The sequence below is a fragment of the Scylla paramamosain genome, chromosome 7 (genome assembly GCF_035594125.1).
Source record: "Scylla paramamosain isolate STU-SP2022 chromosome 7, ASM3559412v1, whole genome shotgun sequence".
NCBI lineage: Eukaryota > Metazoa > Arthropoda > Malacostraca > Decapoda > Portunidae > Scylla > Scylla paramamosain.
In genome coordinates this window covers 32,817,708-32,842,115 of record NC_087157.1, presented here as the reverse complement: position 1 = coordinate 32,842,115, position 24,408 = coordinate 32,817,708, and the positions used below count along the sequence as shown (strand labels likewise).

The following is a 24,408-nucleotide window of genomic DNA, read 5'->3' as shown; positions in this document are numbered from 1 at the left end:
GTCTTGCCTCTCACCCTCGCGTCGTTCCCATCACAAGAAGAATCGGAGTACCTTCTCACGGCCACCACTAATCGCACACACGCAGACGAGAGGGTGGCACGCCTTACTGAGCTGCGTCATGACTCTCTCATCCCCGCCACTGTCCACTCAATCCCGCAAGCCTTTCACTGCCAGACTATTGTTCACGGCCACCTACAACTCCTAAGGCACTATTTTGGTATTAGTCTCTTAAATGATTGTGTACGTTAGAGAAGAAAATCCTGCAGCCCCTATTTTTCTTATGTGTTTATGCATGTAATTTTTTTTTTTATTGTTAATGGTAACTAAGGATGAACACAGCACTAAAAGACATAAATGAGAGGCCCGTGGCGGTGAAAGGCTGGATAATATTGAAATAACATTAGCGTTTCCATTCGAGGGTTAGGTCAAGTTAGGTAAAGTCAAGTTAAGTTTAAATTCAATCAATTCATTAATTTCATAGCTAATCCCTTTAATGTATAGATTATGGAAAAAAAAAACGGGTTAGGTAAGCTAGGTTAAGTCAGGTTCGGTTTAGATTCATTTAGTTCATTAATTTCATCGCTAACCCTTTCATTGCATAGATCATGATTAAAATAAAACAAACATCTTATTTTTGGCTAGAAATGAAACAGTCATAGTCTGAAAATTAGCAAGCAGGCAAAGGTTATTTCCATGAGACCCGAAAGAACTGATAAACTGAACACATTCGATCATAAGGTTCAGAAGGTTCGGACTCCTGCTTCACTTCTTACGAGACTACCCGCGCTGTCTGCAAGTGTTCATTGTCTTCACCGTAAATCGTCCCTAAGGTAAAATTGTTCTCCCCATGATCATTCCACCCACAAGATCTACATGGAAACAACTCCCCCTCGTGATAGGTAGGTAAGCTTAGGGAAGTTTATCTTTTGGGTGTAATTATTTGGCGTAAAATAGGGTGTAATTTTGGTGTGTGGGGTTTACTTAGTGGGGAGTTAACATCGTTTTTATTGGCCATTATAGAGAGAAAGGGGAGCAGTGCACTAGGTAGAGAGGGAGCGTGCTTTTTGGTTCAGTCTTGCAGTTTCTACTTGTAAAACCTCGCCAGGTAAACTCATCTAGTCTGTTACTGTAATTCCATCGGGTAAGTGAATTTGGTCTAGTATCTATCAGGTAAACTCTTAATTTACTATTATAGCTCCCACCAGATAAAATTTTTCACTAAACTATTAAAATTTCTACCAGATAAGCTCAGTTGGCAAAGTATTGTAATTTTAACTGTAAACAGATTTGGTCTACTATTGTAATATTTATCAGGTAAACTCAATAAATCTAGTATTGTAGTTCTATCAGGTAAACTTGGCCGGTGCACCCTCTAAAAAATAAATAAATAAATAAATAAATAAAATAAAAAACGCATTTGGTCACGTGTTATAATTCTACCAGGTTCGTAAACTCTTTGGGCTTAGTGCAATTGCTACCCGTGATTCACAACGCCAGACACTCGCCAGGCCGTTCACAAGCCGCTGATGCAGTCCCGGCTAAGCACCGCCTTTCAAACTCAATGAGCCGCCAAACTCTTCCCACTCATCGCCTCACGCTGCAGACTCTCGTAACTCACGTGAATAATTCTCTTGCATATCGGCAGAAATACACAGATGCACAAAGCAATAACGAAAAAACCATTGCAAAAACGAACCAGATAGAATAAAAGAAAGATAACAAACGACATGGGATTTTAGCTACACACACACACACACACACACACACACACACACACATACACACACACAAGTAAGTACGAATAGACAAATAGGTAAATATAGAAATGGATAGCTAAAGACAAGTAGATAAATAAATAGATATACGGAAAAAACAAACTTAAAAGCAGACAGACAGACAGATGCATATATAGATACATAGATACATATACTCGTACATACAAGCTTAGGTAGTCAAAACACGGCTTACAAAATCTCTCTCTCTCTCTCTCTCTCTCTCTCTCTCTCTCTCTCTCTCTCTCTCTCTCTCTCTCTCTCTCTCTCTTGCGGGAACTTACTTGTTATAGAGCACAATGTCCGGACGCCAGATGTGGTCAGAGGGCACGTGCAGCATCTTGGCTCCTCCATACTCCTCGGGCTCCCAGATCAGCTTGTAGTCGAACCAGTACTGCGGGAGAAAACAGTGGTAAGTCGGCAGGTCCTACATATCTTCGTGAGGTAGCGCGCCAATGTACCTTGTGCCAGTAAACACCATTTGAGTTAGGCTTGTAGTATTGTCCTGTCTATTGGTATGTACCTTTATCTAACTGGGTGTGGGGTGGAGGGACGTGCAAGAGTGGATGGCAAGATGGCAGTGGTGCGGGGTGGTCTATGCAGGGCCGGGCGGTAGATAGGTTAGGAAGGTAAGCGAGGGCAGAGCGAAGATAGAGCGGGGAGAGTGAGGGAGAACCCGCGTGTGTGTTCAACGTGAGGAAATGAGAAGGGTGTGTTTGCTCGGGAGATGTATGGGGAGCGACGATTGGCGGAGGGAGGGAAGGACGGAGGGAGAGAAAGACGGACTGAGATAGGAAGAGAGAGGGACTACGGAAGAGACGGAGGGATGGAAGAAGGAAAGGGAAAGACTGAGAGTAAGACCAACTGATGGAAGAACACAAGTGAATACGTCAACTACTATTAAGGAAAAAAAACTAGCTACAGAGGAAAGGGAGGGAACCTGAAGGGCCTGTTGTGTGGTTCTACTGTTATAGAGGTGTGTGTGTGTGTGTGTGTGTGTGTGTGTGTGTGTGTGTGTGTGTGTGTGTGTGTGTGTGTGTGTGTGTGTGTGTGTGTGTGTGTGTGTGTGTGTGTGTGTGTAGGATGTGAAGGAATGGAAGCATCACCACCCCTATTCATCAGAAAGTCTTCGCATCTCATTCTTGATTACGTTTAGGGAAGGTCTTAGCTGAATTGCGACATACGAATACAGAAGTGAATTGCAGATAAACCTCCTACAGTGTTACTTCCAAAGAAACAGGCATTCAGGTTACGTCTTATGCGTTTTTTTAGTCATGTTGCGGAGGCTTAGGTAAGTCAGTCAGTCAGTCTGGCTCCTCTTTTCTCTGCTGCCTCTTCGTGTCTTGTAAGTTGTGCCTGCAGACTCTCGTAACTGTGTTTTTAAGTTCGCTCTTCTTAAGCGAGGCAGAAGAGACTTTACTCAACAACAGTTTCGCTGCGATCAAAGCCTCGTTTTAAGCAATTAGAAAGAAATTTTCCGTCAGCGAGAGTCCACTTCCTTCAGTGATTAAGAGCTTGTTTTTCTGGCAATTAGTGCCCACCTTTTTCTCCTTTGCAGGGGAGAATCCTGATTCGTGAATGTGTCTTTCATCTTGATCCACACGCTCGCTGAGAATGCCTCCTAGCTGTGTGGCCGCCAGAACACGAACACACACACGCCTCGCGGGGCATAAATGGTGTTGCCGGAGCGAGGTTAAGGGCTGAGAGGAAGCCACGCTTAATAGCATTAGCGACTGAAAAGCGAGTAAATGTGGCAATACGCAGGTAGTTTCTGTGATGAGCTTTACAATAGTCTTGGATGAGATGTCGTCTGTGGAACGCCACACTCATAGAAAACGTGAATCTTGGTGATCTTGTAAAGGCTTATGAGTAAGCGACTTTGATACTCCCGCGGCGCGCCGAGGACGACGACGACTGGGTTAAGGAAGGTCCGGGAGGATGTTGTGTGTGTGTGTGTGTGTGTGTGTGTGTGTGTGTGTGTGTGTGTGTGTGTGTGTGTGTGTGTGTGTGTGTGTGTGTGTGTGTATTCATTCTTGAGGACCAGGAAGATACTAAAAGGGAGAGATCAGAGAAGGGGATCAACTCGTGTGTGTGTGTGTGTGTGTGTGTGTGTGTGTGTGTGTGTGTGTGTGTGTGTGTGTGTGTGTGTGTGTGTGTGTGTGTGTGTGTGTGTAAGAAAGCAGGATGGCAGAATCTGGAGTCATTTACACTTCAGTGATCCAAACCTGCACCTGATGGCAGAGAAAAGGTGTGCCCCAGCCTCCTCATCCCCCTCTTCCCTTCCATACTCGTACAATCAGTTCCCGGTGTCCTTTCCAAACCAGAATCACCGCCGCGCTACTCTCGCCGCGCCGAACACCCCTGAGTGAGGAGGGGCACCAGTTGCGGGACAGACCTTTAGCCGGCCACAAGTAACCGAGGCGCCCATTACAGCCGTGAAATATGCACCAAAGTCTCTTCCACCTCGCGGCTAATGCGCTCCCCATCCCCCCTCACTGTTCCCCTACTCACTGACTACCTGATTCGCATAGACTATTCTCCCCGCATGAGACTCCACTACTCCACATAAGGTTTCTATGTCCACACACATCCACATAGTACTATAAGTATACAGGCTGTCATATGGCGTAATAACTGCCACCCTATCCACAAACATCCACTTGGTATACACTTATATGACACTGCAACTGTATGTAATCGCACGCATTCATGTAATAAGAGCAGTATATATGAATCCACACAATTACACATAGCTGCCATTGTTATATTTCTTTATCCACACACGTCCACATACCATACTCTAATGTTTTCTTGCCGTTTTTGTATCCACACACATCAACACTAGACAGTAACGTTCTCTTATCTTCTTTGTATCCACACATCCACGCACCATACTCTTATGTTTTATTACTGTTTTTTTATACCCACACATCTAAACCAGACCATAACGTTCTCTTACCGTCTTGGCATCCACACACATGCACATCCAACCGCAACTTTCTCTTTACTATTTTCGTATCCACACATCCATCCACACCACACTCCACCGTGCCTTCACTGTCTTCGGAGGACATCAGGAATACTGTAAGATGTACCAGGTTCAATACTTTCATCAGAGAATTAAGCACGTGAGCACAACAGCCCCGCGAGCAGCCCGTGGCCAGGGTGTGGTGTTCAGGCAGCCGGGTCCCGCAGCAGGCACACCATCCTCAGCACCATAACGGCTTGTCATGCAGGGAATCATGCCACCTTCACCAAATATGAACAGACAATATGAAAAATTATGATCTTCCTACGACTTAAAATATTTCAAGACACCTCGGAAATTACACTGATCAGCTTTTAAGATTTTTTTTTTCTTTTTTAGGGTGACGGCAAAATGAGCGAACTTTTCCTCCATTTTTGTGTCCTTGGCCAGCCTCCTCGACACGTTAAACAAAAATCAGCCCAAATAATGTCTGTCTATCTAGTCTATCCAGTGACTCAGCTTGACACAGCGGCGTGGTGCTCACACACTGAAGTATATCTTGCATTTTCTGTTGTCTATAAAACAGGTGTTTATGTTTCTATATATCAATTTTTACCTACATTTTCACAACGAATGTTACTGGTTTTGTCCTTCAGAAGATAAGTTCTTATATTTTTTGTGTAAATGGAAACTCTTTAAAAGCCTGCTTGCCATCCACTTCCATTTCCCGCCACCGCGATGACAAAAACAAGGGAGGGAGGCTGCCACACAGGCAGGAAATTGATGACTTAAAGCCGCCGCGCCCGCCATGAGCCGCGGATGTAACATTATCACCACATCACGTGCACTTTGTCATAAAATCTCATCGATTTTTAATTTGAGCAATTATCTATTTTGTAAAACTCCACCACTTTAACACGATTCATTATAAAATCACTACAGCAAGGCGGCTATGGGACCGGGAACAGCAGACCAGGCGTTCCCATCCATCCTGGCGACGTGTGCGTGCTGCGGGAGGACAAGGGTGTAGGTGTGATGACAGCTACGACGCGGTGATGGCTTCAGCACCGAGGCAGACGAGGTAAAGAGAACGAGTCTAGCGATGCGACAAAGACAGCCACGCACCAGCATCCCTCGCAGGGTAGGAAGCGCAGGCCGTCGATACACAGGCATCCTTTATGTATCTATAAAGTGGAGCATGAAAATAACAATAGATAGCAATGAAAATAAAAACGCGACTGCTACTCGTACTACTGCTTCTTCTGCTGCCTGTCTCCATCCGAGTGTATTTCAATAGTATGAGTATGACCTGAACACGCCACCACCATTCATCGAACAACTGTACACGGCCACACGTAGGCATGTCCTTTCCTCCACAGCTCACAGTTTACACGAACATTCGTGGACGCGCCACATAAAGAATGTCATAAACTGCTGCCTTGTCCTCAGCTCACAGTAATTCTGCTCCGCCGCTCTCGTTCTTGTCGACACCTAGATGGATTTACAGGCCGCTGTGCTGTTACTGCTAACCTGACAAGACAAGGGCCGATACTTCCTCCAGGCGACGGCGTGTCTCTTGGGCTGATGCCTTTCCTCAAAGGACTGGTCTTCAATACTAACGCAATGCCCTCGTGTCCGCCCCGCCTTGCCTCGTGAAGACCCAGGGTGTGAAGGTGTCCGGCTCGGCATGATATACTCGTTTTATATTTTGTGTCCACTCCAGGCCCTCGTTCATTTTATGAGCGCCTTCCAGGGACAAGACATAGTGCCAGCAGGACGCGGGCTAAACTCCCTTCATGTCACAGCATGTCCGTTGATCTAAGCTGCCTGGATACACTCACCTCATCTCACATTTTTTATGGTGTCTTCGGGAACACGCTTGAGGTCTAAGGAACACTTTTTTTTCTTTTTTTTTTTTTGTATGTGTGTGTGTGTGAGCACGCGTGTGCGAACGTCGTTCTTTACAATATGTTGGTTGTGAGGTCTTGGCCTCCCAGTTCCCAGATTTTATCCCAAACATCGTGACAAAGTAATGGCAAGTCCAGACTGTGCACACTGCAGGCACGACCAGGAGGCAATCCACGCATGGGAACAGCAGCAGCCGTGGATTCTTGGCCACTTGGATCAAAGTCCAATGAGTTTTTATTTTCATGGTCTTTTAATGTGTCCGTTGACTACTACTGACTTCCTGCCTGGCTGCTGGAAACACTCTGGCTGGCAACAACCAAGACGCTCTACCTCCACCGCCGCAAACGCGCTTCTTCACTTGCCTCGCCGCGTGTCCTGCGCCTCGCTGTGCGGCGCTGACGTGGAGGTTCAAGTTTCATCACAAGCAGTTACCGAAATTACCAAACCTATTTCGCCTCCAGTGTGTCGTGAAGATCAAAACACTTCCTTGCAACGTCTTCCTTTCATCTTTTAATGAGAGAACTTCTGCAACAATCTTTTCACAAGCTTATGCCATACTCACCTCTTTCATTACACTGTTTAGGTTTACATTATTATTATTATTATTATTATTATTATTATTATTATTATTATTATTATTATATATTATCATATGGTGCTGTCTGCCTTGAGGCGTCAAATTTGGCAATCTTTTGATGTCATCGCTAACTGTCGAGCGCGAGCAGCCTTGGTGGCCCAACTCCTTCCTGTTTTCTCTTCCTTCTGAAAGGTGTGTGTGTGTGTGTGTGTGTGTGTGTGTGTGTGTGTGTGTGTGTGTGTGTGTGTGTGTGTGTGTGTGTGTGTGTGTGTGTCACTCAAAAGCACGTATGTCAGGCATGCAATCTTAACCCAAAATCTCGATCAGCAGCTGAAAATTCCCATCGCTATTTGCAAAGATTTGACAAGAACCTTCATGTTAACTTGTTCAGTCACACATTCGGACACTTTCCGCCAAGGATTGAGAGCCGTTCAGACCAGGACATTGCTCCGCTTGGAAATTTCAATCATTCATTCAGTCAATCAATCAGTCAGCTGTCACAACCATTCAGAATATACATAACCTAGGTGCTGATAAACTTGGGTCCCTGACGTGCAAGAACGGGAGGTGTAGACTGTGCAGTGACGCAGGTTGGCAGATTAATGAGCAGAGACAAAATCTGAAAATCTTTTGGAGAAAATTTTCAAACCATAAAGATGATTCATCAGCTTCTCACGAGTGCCTTTCCCAGTAAACTTGCAGAACACTTATCAAGCAATCACAAGAATCAAGACGACATCTCTGGAAGGCTCAATAACTCCCATTAGAGCTTACTCGTAAAAAGAAGCTAAGTTGAGTCGCTGCATACAAACCATGGCCACTTTAATAACAATGAGTGAGTTACTTGTTGTTGTGAGGGTCTGAGCCAAACCACTTGCTTTCCTATCAATTTTCCACTCGCAAGATTTCCTCTGCAGTAATGATCACCTCCATTATCAAAAAAAGAAAAAAAAAAAGTCGTAGGTTAGACTAGGTTAAAGAGGAATTACTTTCGATTCAGTTTTAATGGAGGAGTCTTCGTGGGTGGAATTATCAAATAAGAGTTTCCTTTCCTAAATTACCTTACATAGATTAATCAACTTGCCATCCCGAATTACCACATAAGAGTTTGCTCTCTCTGATCCCTTCAATGAGAGGTTCGTGTGCAGCTCACGGCTCACTGTCAAATTCCATCACGGTTATATTTCATACATTTGCATTGCCTCATAACTGAAGAGAACATGGACGTGCCTTCGGGGGGCTGACTGGATTCCTATCAATAACAACACACTGCACTAATGAGTCCTCCACTAACGCTGCTTTCTGGAGTGATCAATTTGGTTTGTTTCAGTGGCTGCTTACATTTCGGCAATTAAACGAAACATATTGAAGTGTAGAAGGAGAAGGAGAAAAAGATGGAGAGCAAGAAAGAAGAAAGAAGATCAAGAAGAAAATAAAAAAAAGAAAGATAGAAAGAAAACAAGAAGAAAAGCTAGAAAGAACGAAGCAAGGAAGAAAACACGATACCAAAAAACCAGCATATCTGATCAGCGCTTCCTCACGTGCCCCCGCCTCTCACTGCGGCTGTCATCTGTCATCTGTGTGGTGAAGGCGGCCGCTCTTGGATGCCGCTTACTGTTCTTTGCTCCTCGTGGCACAGCAAGTTGTGTGGTGTGGCAGGACAGCATTCCGTGTCCCGGCAGCTGTGGGGCCATTAGTCTGACATTGGCTGGAGGCGCGGCAGACCATAATAACCTTCACAGACAGACACAGACAGGCTCTTACTCGCTCTAATGTATTCTTGTACGCCTGTGTTATTGCATTTCTCATATTTAGGGAACTGAGGCAAGATTTTGGTTGTTTTGAAGAGCACTAGATAGCATAAAAATATCAGGAAATAAGGGAAGCTGCAATGCGCCACCAGGCCTACTCAAGGTAGTCCCTTTATAAAACATACTTATTTCCATCTATAATTCACGTCCATAAATCTGTGTAATCTTTTAAAAGCTCCCTATTGACTCGGCACTAACAACCTGATTACTGTGTCTATTCCATTCATCTACTGCTCTGAGAACCGTTTTCTTCCTATCCTTCTCTCTCTCCCTCTTCTTTCTTTAATCTAATTTTACTAAGTTTGAGCTCGTTATTTCTTGTCCTATCGTGATTACTGAGAGGGTTCTGTTGATCTCGCCCTTGTTACATCCATTATGCCACTCTAGCACCTCCATCAGGTCCCCTCTTCATCCACACCTTTGTCTGAGGAATGAACACCAGACTTTCGTGACTCCGCTCCTTCCCTCTCAGTCCCTCACACATTTTAAACTCCACCTGTTCCTTCCGCGTGGCTGACATTTTTGTAACGACCTTTCCTCCGAGCTGGTGACAAGTCATACTTATCACACTAACAGCTGTTTTTGTGGAAAGTCAATCATAACCCTCAGGATCAAATCACGCCTATGGCCGGATAGTCTCACTGGTATATGACTGTTTCATACAAAGATCATTAGGGAAACACGATATGCACGACTATTTATTTATTTCTTATTAAACTTTTATACCAACAGTTTGTATGGCAGTGTTTTTATTAACAGATTCAACTGGTATGGCAATTTGTTCATGGTGTAAACGCTGTATATGAATTCCTGCCATTGTGTGTGTGTGTGTGTGTGTGTGTGTGTGTGTGTGTGTGTGTGTGTGTGTGTGTGTGTGTGTGTGTGTGTGTGTGTGTGTGTGTGTGTGTGTGTGTGTGTGTGTGTGTGTGTGTGTGTGTGTGTGTGTGTGTGTGTGTGTGTGTGTGGCGTGGGATGCGAAGGCGTGTGGGTGGAATCATGTTTCTCTTCAGAATTACAGAGGAAACTTGAGAAGGAGCCAAAAAGCTGTCAACCGCCTTCATCACCTTCGGCGCGGCCCATCCTTTACATCCGCGGCGAGGCAGAGTGTGGAGGCGCCCGGGGGTGTGCTGTGGCGCGCCGCGGGGCAACACTCGCCAGGCGCCTCACCATCACAGACACGCATTCACCACAGACTGAGCAGTGAAGATTTTTCTGACGATGATGATGATGATGATGATGATGATGATGATAACAATAATAATAATAACAACAACAACAACAATAACTAGTACCGCTCTTATCGTTCGCCTATTGTTGTTGGTAATAAGAGAAAAGGAGAAAAAAAAAAGAACCAGAAGAAGAAAAGAAGAAAAAAAAAGAAAAGAAAACACAACAACAACAACAACAACAACAACGTATCAACAAGAAAGAGAACCCCTCCCCTCCCTACCCCATGCCCTCTCACCCTCCCCTCCCTACCGCTCACTTCTCACCACCCCCCACCACCCCCCTAAGCCGCGCACAGCCCACAGCCGCAGGGCACCGCCGCGCACGTCTACTAGATGGCATAATAATTAATAAGAAACACATTAACGCTGCGAAGACTCATTTATAATACAGACTTAAAGAGATCAGACTAATAGGTGATTAAAACTGAGCCAATTACGTGATCGCACCTGAAGCATCGAGGAGACACCGACAGCCATCTTGATAACCCAGGCGAAGATGCTAATGATCTCCCAGCCTCCCAGTCTCTCAGCCACCTCCCCCTTACCCACCGGTGATCAGCGCCCGCCCACGACTGCAGCGACATGACTACGACTGCGGCGGTGGTGGTGGTGGTGGTGGTGGTGCAGGTGAGAAGGGGGTGATGATAAAGACGGCTACGATGATGACACACAAGGTAAGGGGTAAAGGGATGGTGAGGATGAGGATGGTGAATGGGACGAAGAAGAAACCTAGGAGGAGGAGGAGGAGGAGGAGGAGGAGGAGGAGGAGGAGGAGGAGGAGGAGGAGGAGGAGGAGGCAAAGGAGGAGGACGCTGAAAAGGAGGAGGAGGCAAACGACGATGACGCTGAAAAAGAAGAGGATGAAGAAGAAGAAGAAGAAGAAGAAGAAGAAGAAGAAGAAGAAGAAGAAGAAGAAGAAGAAGAAGAAGAAGAAGAAGAAGAAGAAGAAGAAGAAGAAGAAGAAGAAGAAGAAGAAGAAGAAGAAGAAGAAGAAGAAGAAGAAGAAGAAGAAGAAGAAGAAGAAGAAGAAGAAGAAGAAGAAGAAGAAGAAGAAGAAGAAGAAGAAGAAGAAGAAGAAGAAGAAGAAGAAGAAGAAGAAGAAGAAGAAGAAGAAGAAGAAGAAGAAGAAGACGAAGACGAAGACGAAGACGAAGAAGAAGAAGAAGAAGAAGAAGAAGAAGAAGAAGAAGACGAAGACGAAGAAGAAGAAGAAGAAGAAGAAGAAGAAGAAGAAGAAGAAAAAGAAGAGCAACAACAACAACAACAACAACAACAACAACAACAACAACAACAACAACAACAACAACAACAACAACAAGGAAAAAAAAAGAGGAGGAGGAGGAGGAGGAGGACGAAGAGAGAGAGAGAGAGAGAGAGAGAGAGAGAGAGAGAGAGAGAGAGAGAGAGAGAGAGAGAGAGAGAGAGAGAGAGAGAGAAAACAAGTAAGAAAACCAACAAACAAAGGAACGAAAGAAAAAAAAAACAAAGCAAAACAACAAAGCAAAACTAAAACAACGATGATGAGAATTAAAACGACAACGAATAAATTAAGTCAAGGAAGGAAGGAAGGAAGGAAGGAAGGAAGGAAGGCAGGAGGGATGAAGGCGAGGAGGCGGGTAGGAGCAGCAGCTTGGAGGCACCGGAGCAGGAGGTGGCAGGATTCCGGGAAGTGTTCAGGCTCATAATGAGGTTACTTACTTCAATGAGCTACTGTGAGCATGGGATCTTTACTACCCGTGGAAGTGAAGGAGGAGGAGGAGGAGGAGGAGGAGGAGGAGGAGGAGGAGGAGGAGGAGGAGGAGGAGGAGGACTATAATAGAGTTGAGAAAGAAAACAAGTAAAATAAAGAAGAGGAAGATGACGAGAGTGAATATGAAGAAAGTAACAAAGAGAAAAAAGGTTTAAAGAGGAGGAGGACCCCACACATAAGGAGGAGGACGCCACAGGAGGAGGACGCCACACATAAGCCCGTAATAATTATCGACACCACGCCCTCCGCCCTTCGTCACCACTCACTCCGAGGTCCGTCAGGAGAACCAGACACCGAAGAAGCAGTTTGAGTCTCGGCTTCTCTTTAGTCGTGGGGCAGAAACACGTGACGGAGGTGAAGATAAAGGGTGAAGGAAGGGTGGGGATTATGTATACGCCTACTACTACTACTACTACTACTACTACTACTACTACTACTACTATTCCTACTACTACTCAAAGCCACCCTAACTAAACTTCTTTCCATTTCTATTCAATCTCTTTTATAACTGTAAATAAGAGCGTTTTGTTTATCTTTTCTATCTCTTACTATTTCATTTTAAATCTCTAGTTCATGTAAGTCTAAGGCATCACTGTACTTTCTCTACGGCTAAATATTTTGAATTTGAACTGAACTGAACTGAACACACTAAATCCCTGAAGTTAAAGGCAAACAGAATGGGAGTACTCGAGGTGGCGCCAGCTGAACATACAAGACTGGCCTTCCTAAACCTTACAATGAGCCACAGAGGAGAAACTAACAGAGCGCAGCATCGTGGGTTGTGACAGGGCAGCAGCAGTCAAGGCGGCAGTGACGGTGTTGACGCCTCGGTGTGGGAGAAAGGCTCAGATGAATAAATGTATGAGAGAGAGAGAGAGAGAGAGAGAGGAGAGAGAGAGAGAGAGAGAGAGAGAGAGAGAGAGAGAGAGAGAGAGAGAGAGAGAGAGAGAGAGAGAGAGAGAGAGAGAGAGAGAGAGAGAGAGAGAATAGATAAATAAAAAAAAGACAAGCAAAAAGTAACAAAAACAGCGTAAGAACGTAAAAAGTAGAGAATGAAAGTAAAAGCTCAAGAAACATACAAGGAGAGAAGAACCAAACCAAACCAAAGATAGCGCGAAAGGAAAACAAAAGAAAACTAATAAAAGAAGAAAGACGTGTGTACATTTACGGCGAGGCCACAACGGGCGGGCTGCGTGGAGGACACACAGACCCGCGGTGCTCCCAAAGGACGCGGTAATAAAGGGCGGCCGTCAGGTCTTTGTTGCCCAAACGACCGGCAATGGCAACTGTGTGCATCCGGCGGTACAGGGGTCGAGAGGGAGGTGGAGATGGTGGTTTGGAGAAAGGATAGGGAGTGGAAGGAGAATGGGAGCTACAGGGATAGGAAGGGAGAGTGTGCTGGGAACAGTGGTGTGTTCATCACCAGCATTCATCGCAGGAAGGCATGGTGGCCAGCAGCGTTGTCTCAGTCACTCAGCCTTCTGGGAGTAATTTAGCTCAATGGCACCTCTTGAGATCCTCCACTGAGATACTAACCAATCTGGTCGGCCGCCTTAATTTTGTCAGTGAATGCTTCGGAGTGACTGCAGCTCGCACGATGCCCTCGCAAGGTGATGGGGGAAAGCATGCACTCTTGTTACAGTCGTTATATCGGTACTTTTTTTTAAGAAATCTACGATGCTTTGAATAAAAATAATAGAAAAAAAAGCATGCCTCTTAACGCACTCGAAGTAAAACGATTCTGGTATCGACACTCGGTGGAAACACACCTCGCTGAGACTCACAGCAGCGTTGCGTACAGACGTGAAGCGCAGTACTCGTCAGCTGTCGAGTTACCAGCAGTGAACGCGACCAACCCGAGTCTTTAAAGTTTCAGCGGGTGAACGCGTCCTTGCATCAATAACAAGTGAGCAGCCGCCTTGCCCTGCAGTGCGTACAGCGGCCTGTCGATGAATCATGGGAGTCCTGCTGTTCCCCTTTCTCTGTCTGGATGGAGGCGGCCAGACTCATCCAGGGAGATTCAGTACCGGACTGCCACATTGCATGCAGCTCACAGATCATGGCCTCGCCACCCTCTCGTAACATAACAAAAAATAAATAAATGTTCCCTGTCCTTCATATGTCACACAACCTCCCCCTCAGCAAGGAAAGCGCCGGTGTTGTCAAGTGGCGAGTCAGCAACTTCAGCCCTGACATAAGCCTGGAGGTGTTGTGCCCGGCAACTCTATACAGCTACCCTAAGTACTCCGGAGAGCCTCGTGTCTATCTGCGTCCGATGCAAGGAGCCGCCAGCCATTCGGACTAAGCTCACCTGAGAAGCAGATCCGCTAAGGAGGTCGATAAGGAAGCCGAGGGACATCTGCTGAGAGATAACCCTCAATATCCCGAGCTGCTCCGTCCTCCGCGTCTCTCCTTAGGCGACTACACTGGGCTGGATTTCCGGCACTCCATACAAGGGTCTCGTCTACCCTTGTATGGAGTGCGCCTCTTAGATATAAAGGGGAGGACCTCCACTCATACAGTACTTCTTGAGAGGCCTGAATCAAAAGCTACTCGCCTCATCAACTCCCTTCCTTAATTGTTGTCTTTAGTCTCTCGCATCCCGCCAAAATGTTAAACGTTTTCTTAACTTCTACCGCTGTTTTCACCATCACTGATTTTCTGACCTTGCTATCTGTATTTCTCCTCATTTTCTCTCCTTTCAACCTTGTCACACACGATTTGCTGCCTCTCATCTCCCTTATGTCTATTTTACTAATGAGAAAGATAGATCATTATCTTTAGTCCTTGCTTCTACTGGTGAGCTCCGAAACACTGCATTTGTTTTCCTATTTGTCTATTTCGTGAGTGTTATCATCAGGAGTGTTATAAGACAAACTTTTAACTAAACTACCAAGGCACATCTTTTTGAAAATCAATTATTCACTTATTAAAAGAGCAGGAATTGAGTGTCACTGTACTATTTATTTTTCAGCATCCAGCCTCCCTGTATAAAAGCAAGAATGACAATAAACAGTGCAATATAAGAAAAATAATGCGAACTGTGATGTGTTTCCCATTCCTCCATCCGTCACTGAGGCAAGACCCACTCACTCCCTGACTCTCACCGCTGCCCAGTGCTCTGTTCCTCGGCACAGCATCAACCTCAACACCTATAAGCGAGGAATCATGCCACATTTATACGTGGGCTGAGGACAATAGACCGAAACACTTATACGTAGAAAGTAACCCCTCACAAACTCCATTTTCGAAAGCCGCACATATCAAAATCACGTTCCTATGAATACTTTCCCCATTAATAAAGCAGAATCCACCAAACTGCCACTTAAATCATACAAACATCCTTGAAAATCGCCATAATTTCCGCTTGAACCTGTTAGAAGTTTAAAGATGGGACGCCGCGCCGGGACGTTTGGGAATGCGGGACTGGGCTGAACGGCGCTGCATACCCGTGTAAGTTCGCGCCAAATCCTTCACTCTCTGCATGAAGCCCTCTGATAGTCACATCTCGAGGCTCTGCTGCTTCTGACGGGGAGCCTTAAGGTTGCGCCGAAGTGGAGCAGAGAGTGAGAGCAAAGAAGGAGAGAAGTAAGGAAGGAAGGAAACAAGGAAGGAAGGAAGGAAGGAAGGAAGGAAGGAAGGAAGGAAGGAAGGAAGGAAGGAAAAGGAATGAAGAAAGAAAGGTATTAATACGAATAGAAATAGAAACAGATGCAGGACAAAAAGAAAAGAAGGAAAGAAAAAAAGAGAAAGAAAGAAAGAAAACTACCTTGGACAAATAAAAAAAACTAAAACAAACTGAAATGGGTAAACAAAACAAAAAAGTAAAAAAAATGTCAAAGGAAAAAAAAACAAGAAAAAAAAAAAACACGATGACCCAATAAAACCCAGCAACCAATCAAACACACCTCACCAACACGTACTAACGAACAAATGAACCTTCCAAATACACCCATCACATCCATCTTCCCAATTTCTCTGGTGTACCCTTGATGGACAACACAGAGGAGAGAGACAAGAAGAAGAAAAAAAAAAAAAAGAAAGAAAGAAAGCGAAGGAATGAAGCTGAGCGAGTGTGAGTGTGTCTGTGTCTGCGTCAGGAGCACACGTCGAGGAAGGAGAGGAGGAGGAAACAAGTGTGTCGTGGCCATGCTGGGACGAGACAAAAGTGCAATGAAGGAGCAGGGCAGAGGTAATGGAAGTGTCATGCAGTGCTGGGCCCGTCAACACTGCTACGGGAGATTAGCTGATTAAACTGTCGTCTGGCGGAGAAAAAGAAAATGTGAGAGATGCAGGTGAGAAGAGAAGGGTGAGGTTTCAGGCTGTGAATGTTGAAAGCTAGCTACTATTAACGGTGTTGTGTCAGGGTAAGTGAAGAGGGGTGGAAGACCTGAGGTGAGGACTTAAGGTGAGGAACATGAGGGTTTAGGGTGAAGTTTAGGATGAGGATATAGGATGAGAAGCGAGATTTTTGAGTAAGAAGGGTGATGATCTGGGATGGTGAGAATTCGAGGGTAAGGTGTAAGGTGACGAAGGTGAGATGAATAAGAAGAGTACTGTGATGAGCTCAACCATGCCAAGGTGAGGATCGAGGGTGAAAAGGGTGAAGCTCGAGGATGAGGGCTGAGAGTACAAGAGTGATAGGGTGTAAGGGTGACTAAAGGTGCATCCGGGACTCACCTGCTCCACCCACAAGTTGGTCGTCATGATCTGGTTCTTGAGGTTCTGTGGGAGAGGAGAACGAGAAGCATTAGAGAGGAGACATAACATTAGGGTGTGTGTGTGTGTGTGTGTGTGTGTGTGTGTGTGTGTGTGTGTGTGTGTGTGTGTGTGTGTGTGTGTGTGTGTGTGTGTGTGTGTGTGTGTGTGTGTGTGTGTGTGTGTGTGTGTGTGTGTGTGTGTGTGTGTGTGTTAATGAAATATGGTTTAATAGTGATATATAACAGTATTAGAATGTGGATGTCGTTGCCACCCTCGCTGTTGTTGTTGTTGCTGTTGTTGTTGTTGTTGTTGTTGTTGTTATTGTTGTTGATGCTGCTGTTAGTGAAAGGAAGTGCCAGTAATATAGACGGTGCAGTTGGTAATGACGATAATAATGATGACGATAATGATAAGACTAATAATGCATAATAATAACCATAATAATGAAAATGATGACTATGAAAATAATAAATGACGACGATAACAATGAAGATGATGATAGTGAGGGCGGGTGCGAGTGTGACGGCGTGGGTGGCGGCGGCGGCGGCGGCGGCGGGAGTGGCGGGAGTGGGCGGTGGTGGTGGCGGGTATGACGGCGGCAGCACTTCGTCAATTAGGGAGAAGAATGCAATCAACATTCATTTAGTCTGCACAATGAGTTTCCAATAAGTAACGATCTCATTAGCACCGGTGTTGTGTTATCAGAAATACTTAGTCAGGGAGATTCCACCATGAAATCAAGGCACAGGATTTAAAAAAAGAAAGAAAATGTAAATATGTAAGCAGTCACAGCTATAATTTTCAACCCGAGGAAGGGGAAGAAGTTGAGGGGAAGGAGGGATGATGCGGGGAACAATGACCTGTCTTGTTCACTTCTCCCGGTCGTCAGGTCAGGTTAATTAGGTGATCTTTATGTTCTGGGTCAAGGTAAGTTGTTATATGGGTTTGTTCTTCGTTAGCTGGTGGTGGTGGTGGTGGTGGTGGTGGTGGTGGTGGTGGTGGTGGTGAAGTGTTAATACATAAGCTTAGCAGTAGTTTTCATATTTTGTTTCATAGCTGACTATATTATGCCCCCTCCGCTCGCTCTCTCTCTCTCTCTCTCTCTCTCTCTCTCTCTCTCTCTCTCTCTCTCTCTCTCTCTCTCTCTCTCTCTCACACACATCATATTTTTCTTTCAATATTTGGACTCACTGACATCTGAAACAATTGAACGCCACTGAATACACACACACACACACACACACACACACACACACACACACACACACACACACACACACACACACACACACAACACTCCTCGCAATCACAATACAGTCGTGAGTCATCCATCAGTGTCATCGTGTCCCCCCCCCACACTCCAACCCTCTCCCTCTCATCCCATACATCCCCTCCCATCCCTTCTCCCCACCCCAACCTTACCTCACCAAGTCCCCTTCCCCTCTTTCACACTTCACCCCACACAGCTCGTCTCACCTCCCACCTTCCCCCTCATCCCCTTCTTCTTCTTCCCCTCCCTACTCTCACTCTCACTCTCCCTTACCCGCCCTCGCCTGATCCGTTTCACACCCACACGCCTCCTTTCTATCACAGCGACCACCACCACCGCCACCACCATTCTTTATCTAACACCCACCAATCCATCCGATATACGTTAACCCTGACTGTCTCTCTCTCTCTCTCTCTCTCTCTCTCTCTCTCTCTCTCTCTCTCTCTCTCTCTCTCTCTCTCTCTCTCTCTCTACAATAACAAACCCTGGTGCTATTATTCTTGATTACGACAATAAACCATAAATTCTCTCTCAAGTGACGCGGAACTGAGGAGGAGAGTGGAAGGAGTTGTGGGAGAGAGGGAGGAGGAGGGAGGAAGGAGGAGGAAGAAGAAGGAAGAGGAGAGACAGCGGAGGAGAAGGACGACAACGACAACAAGATTTCGGAATACAAAGAAAGAACAAACAGCAGCAGACAGCAGTGAGACAAACAGGACAGCACAGGTGAAGGCTCCTCCCCACCCACCACCACCGCAGCTCCCTCCAAACAAAACTGACAGGAAGAGAAAACGAAGAAATATATTGCAGTGTTGAGAACCTGCATGGAAATCTTTATGGGGAAGGGAAAAGAAGGTGAAGAAAATGTAACACTAAGTAGACTAAGACGATTGACTGAATGGCTCCCTACTGCCACTGCTCTCCGCTGCCAGACAACCAAAAAACAACGGCAGAGAAAGTAACATGTGAAACAGGAACTGCCACGTGTAGGCCTCATAGCTTCTTGCACCTTCCCCTTGTTTTCTTATGTTCTTCACTTGTAAATCTCTACTACTAAAGACAGTAAGTGCCCTAGTTGTGGAGTGGTGTCTAAATACTTGTCCTATTTGTTTATGAAGATTGTAACTGTTGTGGTGTCGATGAAATGAGATTATTTCAAGATTACTGCGACTAGAAGTGTAGGCCTGAGTCTTCCGTCTTCCCTCCTCGAAAAGATAATGTTAGGCTTAATATTGATTCGCGTCGAGGAGGAGGAGGGGGAGGAGGAGGGAAGACCGGTTAACTTTCCAGCAAACTGAAAAACAAGATAATTAAATGAGTCGCTCTTATCAACAAGACGAGGGAATGATTTACTGACTGACTGAGTGAGTGACTGACTGAGTGAGTGTAACGCTGGCAAACAAAATGATTAGGTAATTGACTGACTAATGTGACCTAAAACAGACGAAGAAGAAATTAACTGACTAAGTAATTAGTTGAAAGACAAAATTGCTGACTCATTAAATGAAAAAAATAAACTACATGACTTTCTGATTGACAAACAATGTAGTGAAGAAAACTGAATGACTGAACGTAACGATTAGACGACCTCACTAACTTACCAGACAGTGCTTTAGAGCCAAACTAATCCATAAACTAACTGGCGAAACGCAACAAACCAAACAACTAACAACAAAATAAAAAAAAACAAAAAAACAAAAAATACAAAGAAATAGCAAACAAACAAACACACACACACTCACTGAATAACTGCGCAGACCACTTGACTGACTGACTGAGAACTGACCGACCACTTGACTACCCTCCTGCCTGACTGCGTGACTTATTGCACCACTCGCCAGCAAACTGAGAAATGCTTGGCACAAAAGACCAACAATCCCAGAAACGTTCCAATGCATCTGTAAACGTTTCTCGGAACTCTGCTGCAGATCACTCAGGTATTGGCGGACCAGAGAGAGAGAGAGAGAGAGAGAGAGAGAGAGAGAGAGAGAGAGAGAGAGAGAGAGAGAGAGAGAGAGAGAGAGAGAGAGAGAGAGAGAGAGAGAGAGAGAGAGAATGTGGAATATACATATAAACAAATAATCCAGAATAATAAACAAAAGAGAATGAGAAACTGATAGATACTGAGAGAGGAAGGAATAAAAGAGATGGGGGAGGGAAGGGAAAGAGAGAGGAAGGGAAGAGAAGGGGAGATAGCAATGGAAGAGAAGGGCAGGGATGGAAAGACAAAAGGAAAGGGAGAGAAGGGAAGGAATAATAAGGGACAGATAAGAAAGACGGAAGAGGGAAAGAAGGAAACGAAAGGGAAGGCAAGAAAGAGAAAAAAATAAAAATATACGAAGAGAAAACAGGCATGATTAAGAAAGCGGAGAAGAAAGGTTGAACGAACGAACGGAAAGGAAAGGAAAGGAAAGGAGAGAAGAGAAAGAGAAAGAGAAAGAGAGAGAGAGAAAAAGAAAAATGAACGATAAAGAAAGAGGATGAGACACGCTATTATTCCTCTCTCTCTCTCTCTCTCTCTCTCTCTCTCTCTCTCTCTCTCTCTCTCTCTCTCTCTCTCTCTCTCTCTCTCTCTCTCTCTCTCTCTCTCTTCAGATCAAGTGACGAAGTGATGGCAAGTAATAGGATTAATTAAGGAGAGAGAGAGAGAGAGAGAGAGAGAGAGAGAGAGAGAGAGAGAGAGAGAGAGAGAGAGAGAGAGGAGAATGGTAGGGTGTATAGGCAGGGAAGGGAAGCTAAATAACGGAGGGGACACGAGGGGAGGGCGCGTGAAACATATAGGGAGGGAAGGCGAGGGGACGAGAGGAAAAAGGGGACGTGGAGGAAACAAGGACAATAAAATAAAACAGGAGAGAGAGAGAGAGAGAGAGAGAGAGAGAGAGAGAGAGAGAGAGAGAGAGAGAGAGAGAGAGAGAGAGAGAGAGAGAGAGAGAGAGAGATAATTACCTATGTACAAAGAGTTGATGGATGAGAAGGAAGGAAGGGGGAGGGAGGGAGGGAGGGGGGAAGGAAGAGGTTGGGGGATAAAGTAAGGAAGAAGAGCAATATTAATGAAGGAAGAAGACTACTATATATATATACCTCATCCTCCCCTTCCTCTTCCCCTTCCTCTTCCCATTCCTCTTGACAAAACCTTCCCTCCTCTTGCCTTCATCAAACCTCCCATCATTTCTTCACTTCGCCACACATGTTTAATTTAAAAATCCCCTCTTCTTCTTCCCTTCCCTTCTTCTCCCCCTTCCTTTCCTTTTGTCAAACCTCCCATCACTTCTCTCACTTCCCCCTTCCGTTTCCCCTCACATAAATCTACTTTTCCCCCATTCACTAACAGGATTACTTAAACAGAGTTATAACAAAGCCAAAACTTCCCGGCCAGGCGTTAAATGATACTCCTTAGCTGCTGCAGTACAAGATTAGGAGGTGGTGAATCTTATAATCAGTATGTGAATGTAAGGAACTGTATTAATTTTGTGTTTATGCTAGTTAGGTCAGTACAGTTTTCTTTCTTTTTCTTTTGTGTTTCTGTCTGACTTCACGCCATGCACTTACTTCTCTTCCTCCTCCCTCTCCTCTTCTGCCTCCTTCTCTTTCCTCCCTCCGTCTCCAGCATCATTGTAATCCATAATAATCAATGCACTCTCGGGGTTCCTGATGGGACAGTGAGCCTTTGTTTTTCGTTTTCTTTTTCTTTTTTTTTTTCTTTTGCTTCATAGAGACACCAGAACGTTTGTGTCTCTGTCTCTTATACACACCTGTAGAAGAAAGGCTTTGGAAAGAGTAGGTGTAGCATTTTCTCTCTCTCTCTCTCTCTCTCTCTCTCTCTCTCTCTCTCTCTCTCTCTCTCTCTCTCTCTCTCTCTCTCTCTCTCTCCCTTATCAGAGCCATTTATCCTTCTAATTTGAATTTCGGCTTTAATCAGTATCACGCACACACGCACGCACACACACACACACACACACACACACACACACACACACACACACACACACACACACACAGGAACAAGCAGAAGGAATAAAAAAAATAGAGAGAGAGAGAGAGAGAGAGAGAGAGAGAGAGAGAGAGAGAGAGAGAGAGAGAGAGAGAGAGAGAGAGAGAGAAACGGAAGAGGTAAAAGAGATGCCGGAAAACAAAAAAAAAAAGGAGGAAGAGAAAGAATGATTCGAGAGACGAGGTATAAAACAAAAAGGAAATGGGAGACAAATAAAAGAAAAGAAATAAAAATAAAACACACACAAAACAAAAAAAAAACAATCACACTTATGGGGCTCCAGCATCATCACCATCACCACTACCATCACCAGAGACGACGACTATCATCCCCACTACTAACACCACCAACCCCATCACTATACCTACTGCTGTAACCTAATAACTTAACGTGACCTAAGCTGACCTACCCCAGCACAATCCAACTCAGCCCATTGTAACTTAACCTAAACTACATGAAATTAACCTGACCTGACCTGACTTGACCTGACTTGACCTAACCGAACGTAACCTAATCTAGTCCAGCCGAACTCAAAACTAACCTCCCAAAAAATTAACCCAACGCAGCCATAATTACCACTATCACATCTACCACCACCACCACCACCACCACCACCACCACCACCACCACTACCACCACCACCACTACCACCATCACTCAATCACCACTATCTCGAGAGACGCATCAGTATATCCAACATCCTAATGCCCCGAATTAGCATATCTTCCATTTCTCTCTCTCTCTCTCTCTCTCTCTCTCTCTCTCTCTCTCTCTCTCTCTCTCTCTCTCTCTCTCTCTCTCTCTCTCTCTCTCACCCAAACGCACCAGAAAGAAAAACAAAGAAAAGACAAATTATACCAAAAATATACAAGAACCAATATTGTACTATTTTCTTTTGTTTCTTTTTATTTTTCCCCTCTTGAGTTTTAGAATCGTAACGAGAGAGGGAGAGAGGGAGGGAGGGAAAAAAGAGAGTGAGGCAGGAAGGGAGGAAGGGAAAGGAAGGGAGTGGAAGGAGGAATGGATGAAGGAAGGGTAAAAGAGTACGAAGGGAGGGAGGGAGAGAGGGAGGGAGGGAGGGAGGGAAAGGAAAGGAAAGAAGAGAGAGAGGTGAGATGATGTGAGGTGAGGAAGGGGAAGGGAAAGGGAAGGGAAGGGAAGAAGAGCAAGAGAAGCGAGAGAGAGAGAGAGAGAGAGAGAGAGAGAGAGAGAGAGAGAGAGAGAGAGAGAGAGAGAGAGAGAGAGAGAGAGAGAGAGAGAGAGAGAGAGAGACTGTAGATCGTTCTCCTTTAAGTGACTCACATCAAGTAATATCCATCCAACACAGGCAGCAGTGATGGTAGTGATGGTAATAATAATAATAATAATAATAATAATAATAATAATAATAATAATAATAATAATAATAATAATGATAATAATAATAATAATAATAATAATAATAATAATAATAATAATAATAATAATAATAATGATAGGCACGTTATACTCATCTTTCTCTTTTCTCATCAGCATTGTTCTTCTTCTACTAAAGCAAACAATTATGGACATTTCCCGGTTATTAACGAACCACTTAACGCAGGAGGAGGAGGAGGAGGAGGAGGAGGAGGAGGAGGAGGAGAGGAAGAAAAGGAGGAAGAAGAACAACAAGAACAAGGACAACAACAACAACAACAACAACAACAACAACAACAACAACAACAACAACAACAACAACAACAACAACAAGCACAAGAACAAAAAAAAAAAAAGGAGGAAGAAGACACAGTAAGATGACAGACTGAACCAAATAAAGGAACATTTAGGCGGGAATAATAAAGATCACAAGACGTTTCGGTTTTCACGCAGCTGTTCTTGGATAAGTTGGCAAATCTAACGTGCACAGGGAGTTACGATGGTAAAGACGAGAGCAACTCCACAATGGGAACAAATAGATAAAAAAATAAAAAGAACACACCAGAGTAACCCCAACAGAAGCCAAGAACACGAGGCAGTGCGGTACAAGACGTTAACAATAACAGGAGCAGAACATGACAGAAAACACCAGAACACATTATAGTACTAGTAGTTTGCGGTAAGTAGAATAATTTGACGGTCTAAGAAGGAACTCAAGGCCTGCAACAGCTTATTTTCTTTGCATTACCATCACACGTCTTCTGCACTGAACCACGCACTGAAGTGACAAGAGACTCAAGGATGTATTTTTAAACTCTTTGGCTTCTCGTAAGGACTATTTTCAAAGACCACTCTGGTTTTGATGGATGCTTTTCCCAGTGACTGTGTAGCACCCTAGTTAAGCTGTTACCAGAATCGCGCAAACACCTTTCAAAGCCTCAATAACTTCCACGACAGCTTGTTAAATGTAATAGGGATCAAGGATCTGAACATTTAAGAATACGGAGACAATTTGTGAACCGCATCTCCACGATATTCA

At 44.7% G+C, this 24,408-nt stretch overlaps 1 protein-coding gene across 5 annotated transcripts in view; it reads right to left on the bottom strand.

The window, feature by feature from the left end:
• LOC135102386 (acetylcholine receptor subunit alpha-like) overlaps positions 1–16,737 on the bottom strand; it is an 88,686-nt gene extending 71,949 nt beyond the window's left edge. For all 5 annotated transcript variants that reach the window (XM_064007567.1, XM_064007568.1, XM_064007570.1 and 2 more), the window contains exons 1-2: positions 16,696–16,737; positions 2,057–2,166 (exon numbers count right to left, since the gene is read on the bottom strand). In XM_064007567.1, coding sequence (XP_063863637.1) covers positions 2,057–2,166; positions 16,696–16,722 — 137 coding nt within the window. In that variant the 5' untranslated portion in view covers positions 16,723–16,737. The remainder of the gene's footprint in view (positions 1–2,056; positions 2,167–16,695) is intronic.
• Between the last annotated feature and the right edge of the window lie 7,671 nt (positions 16,738–24,408).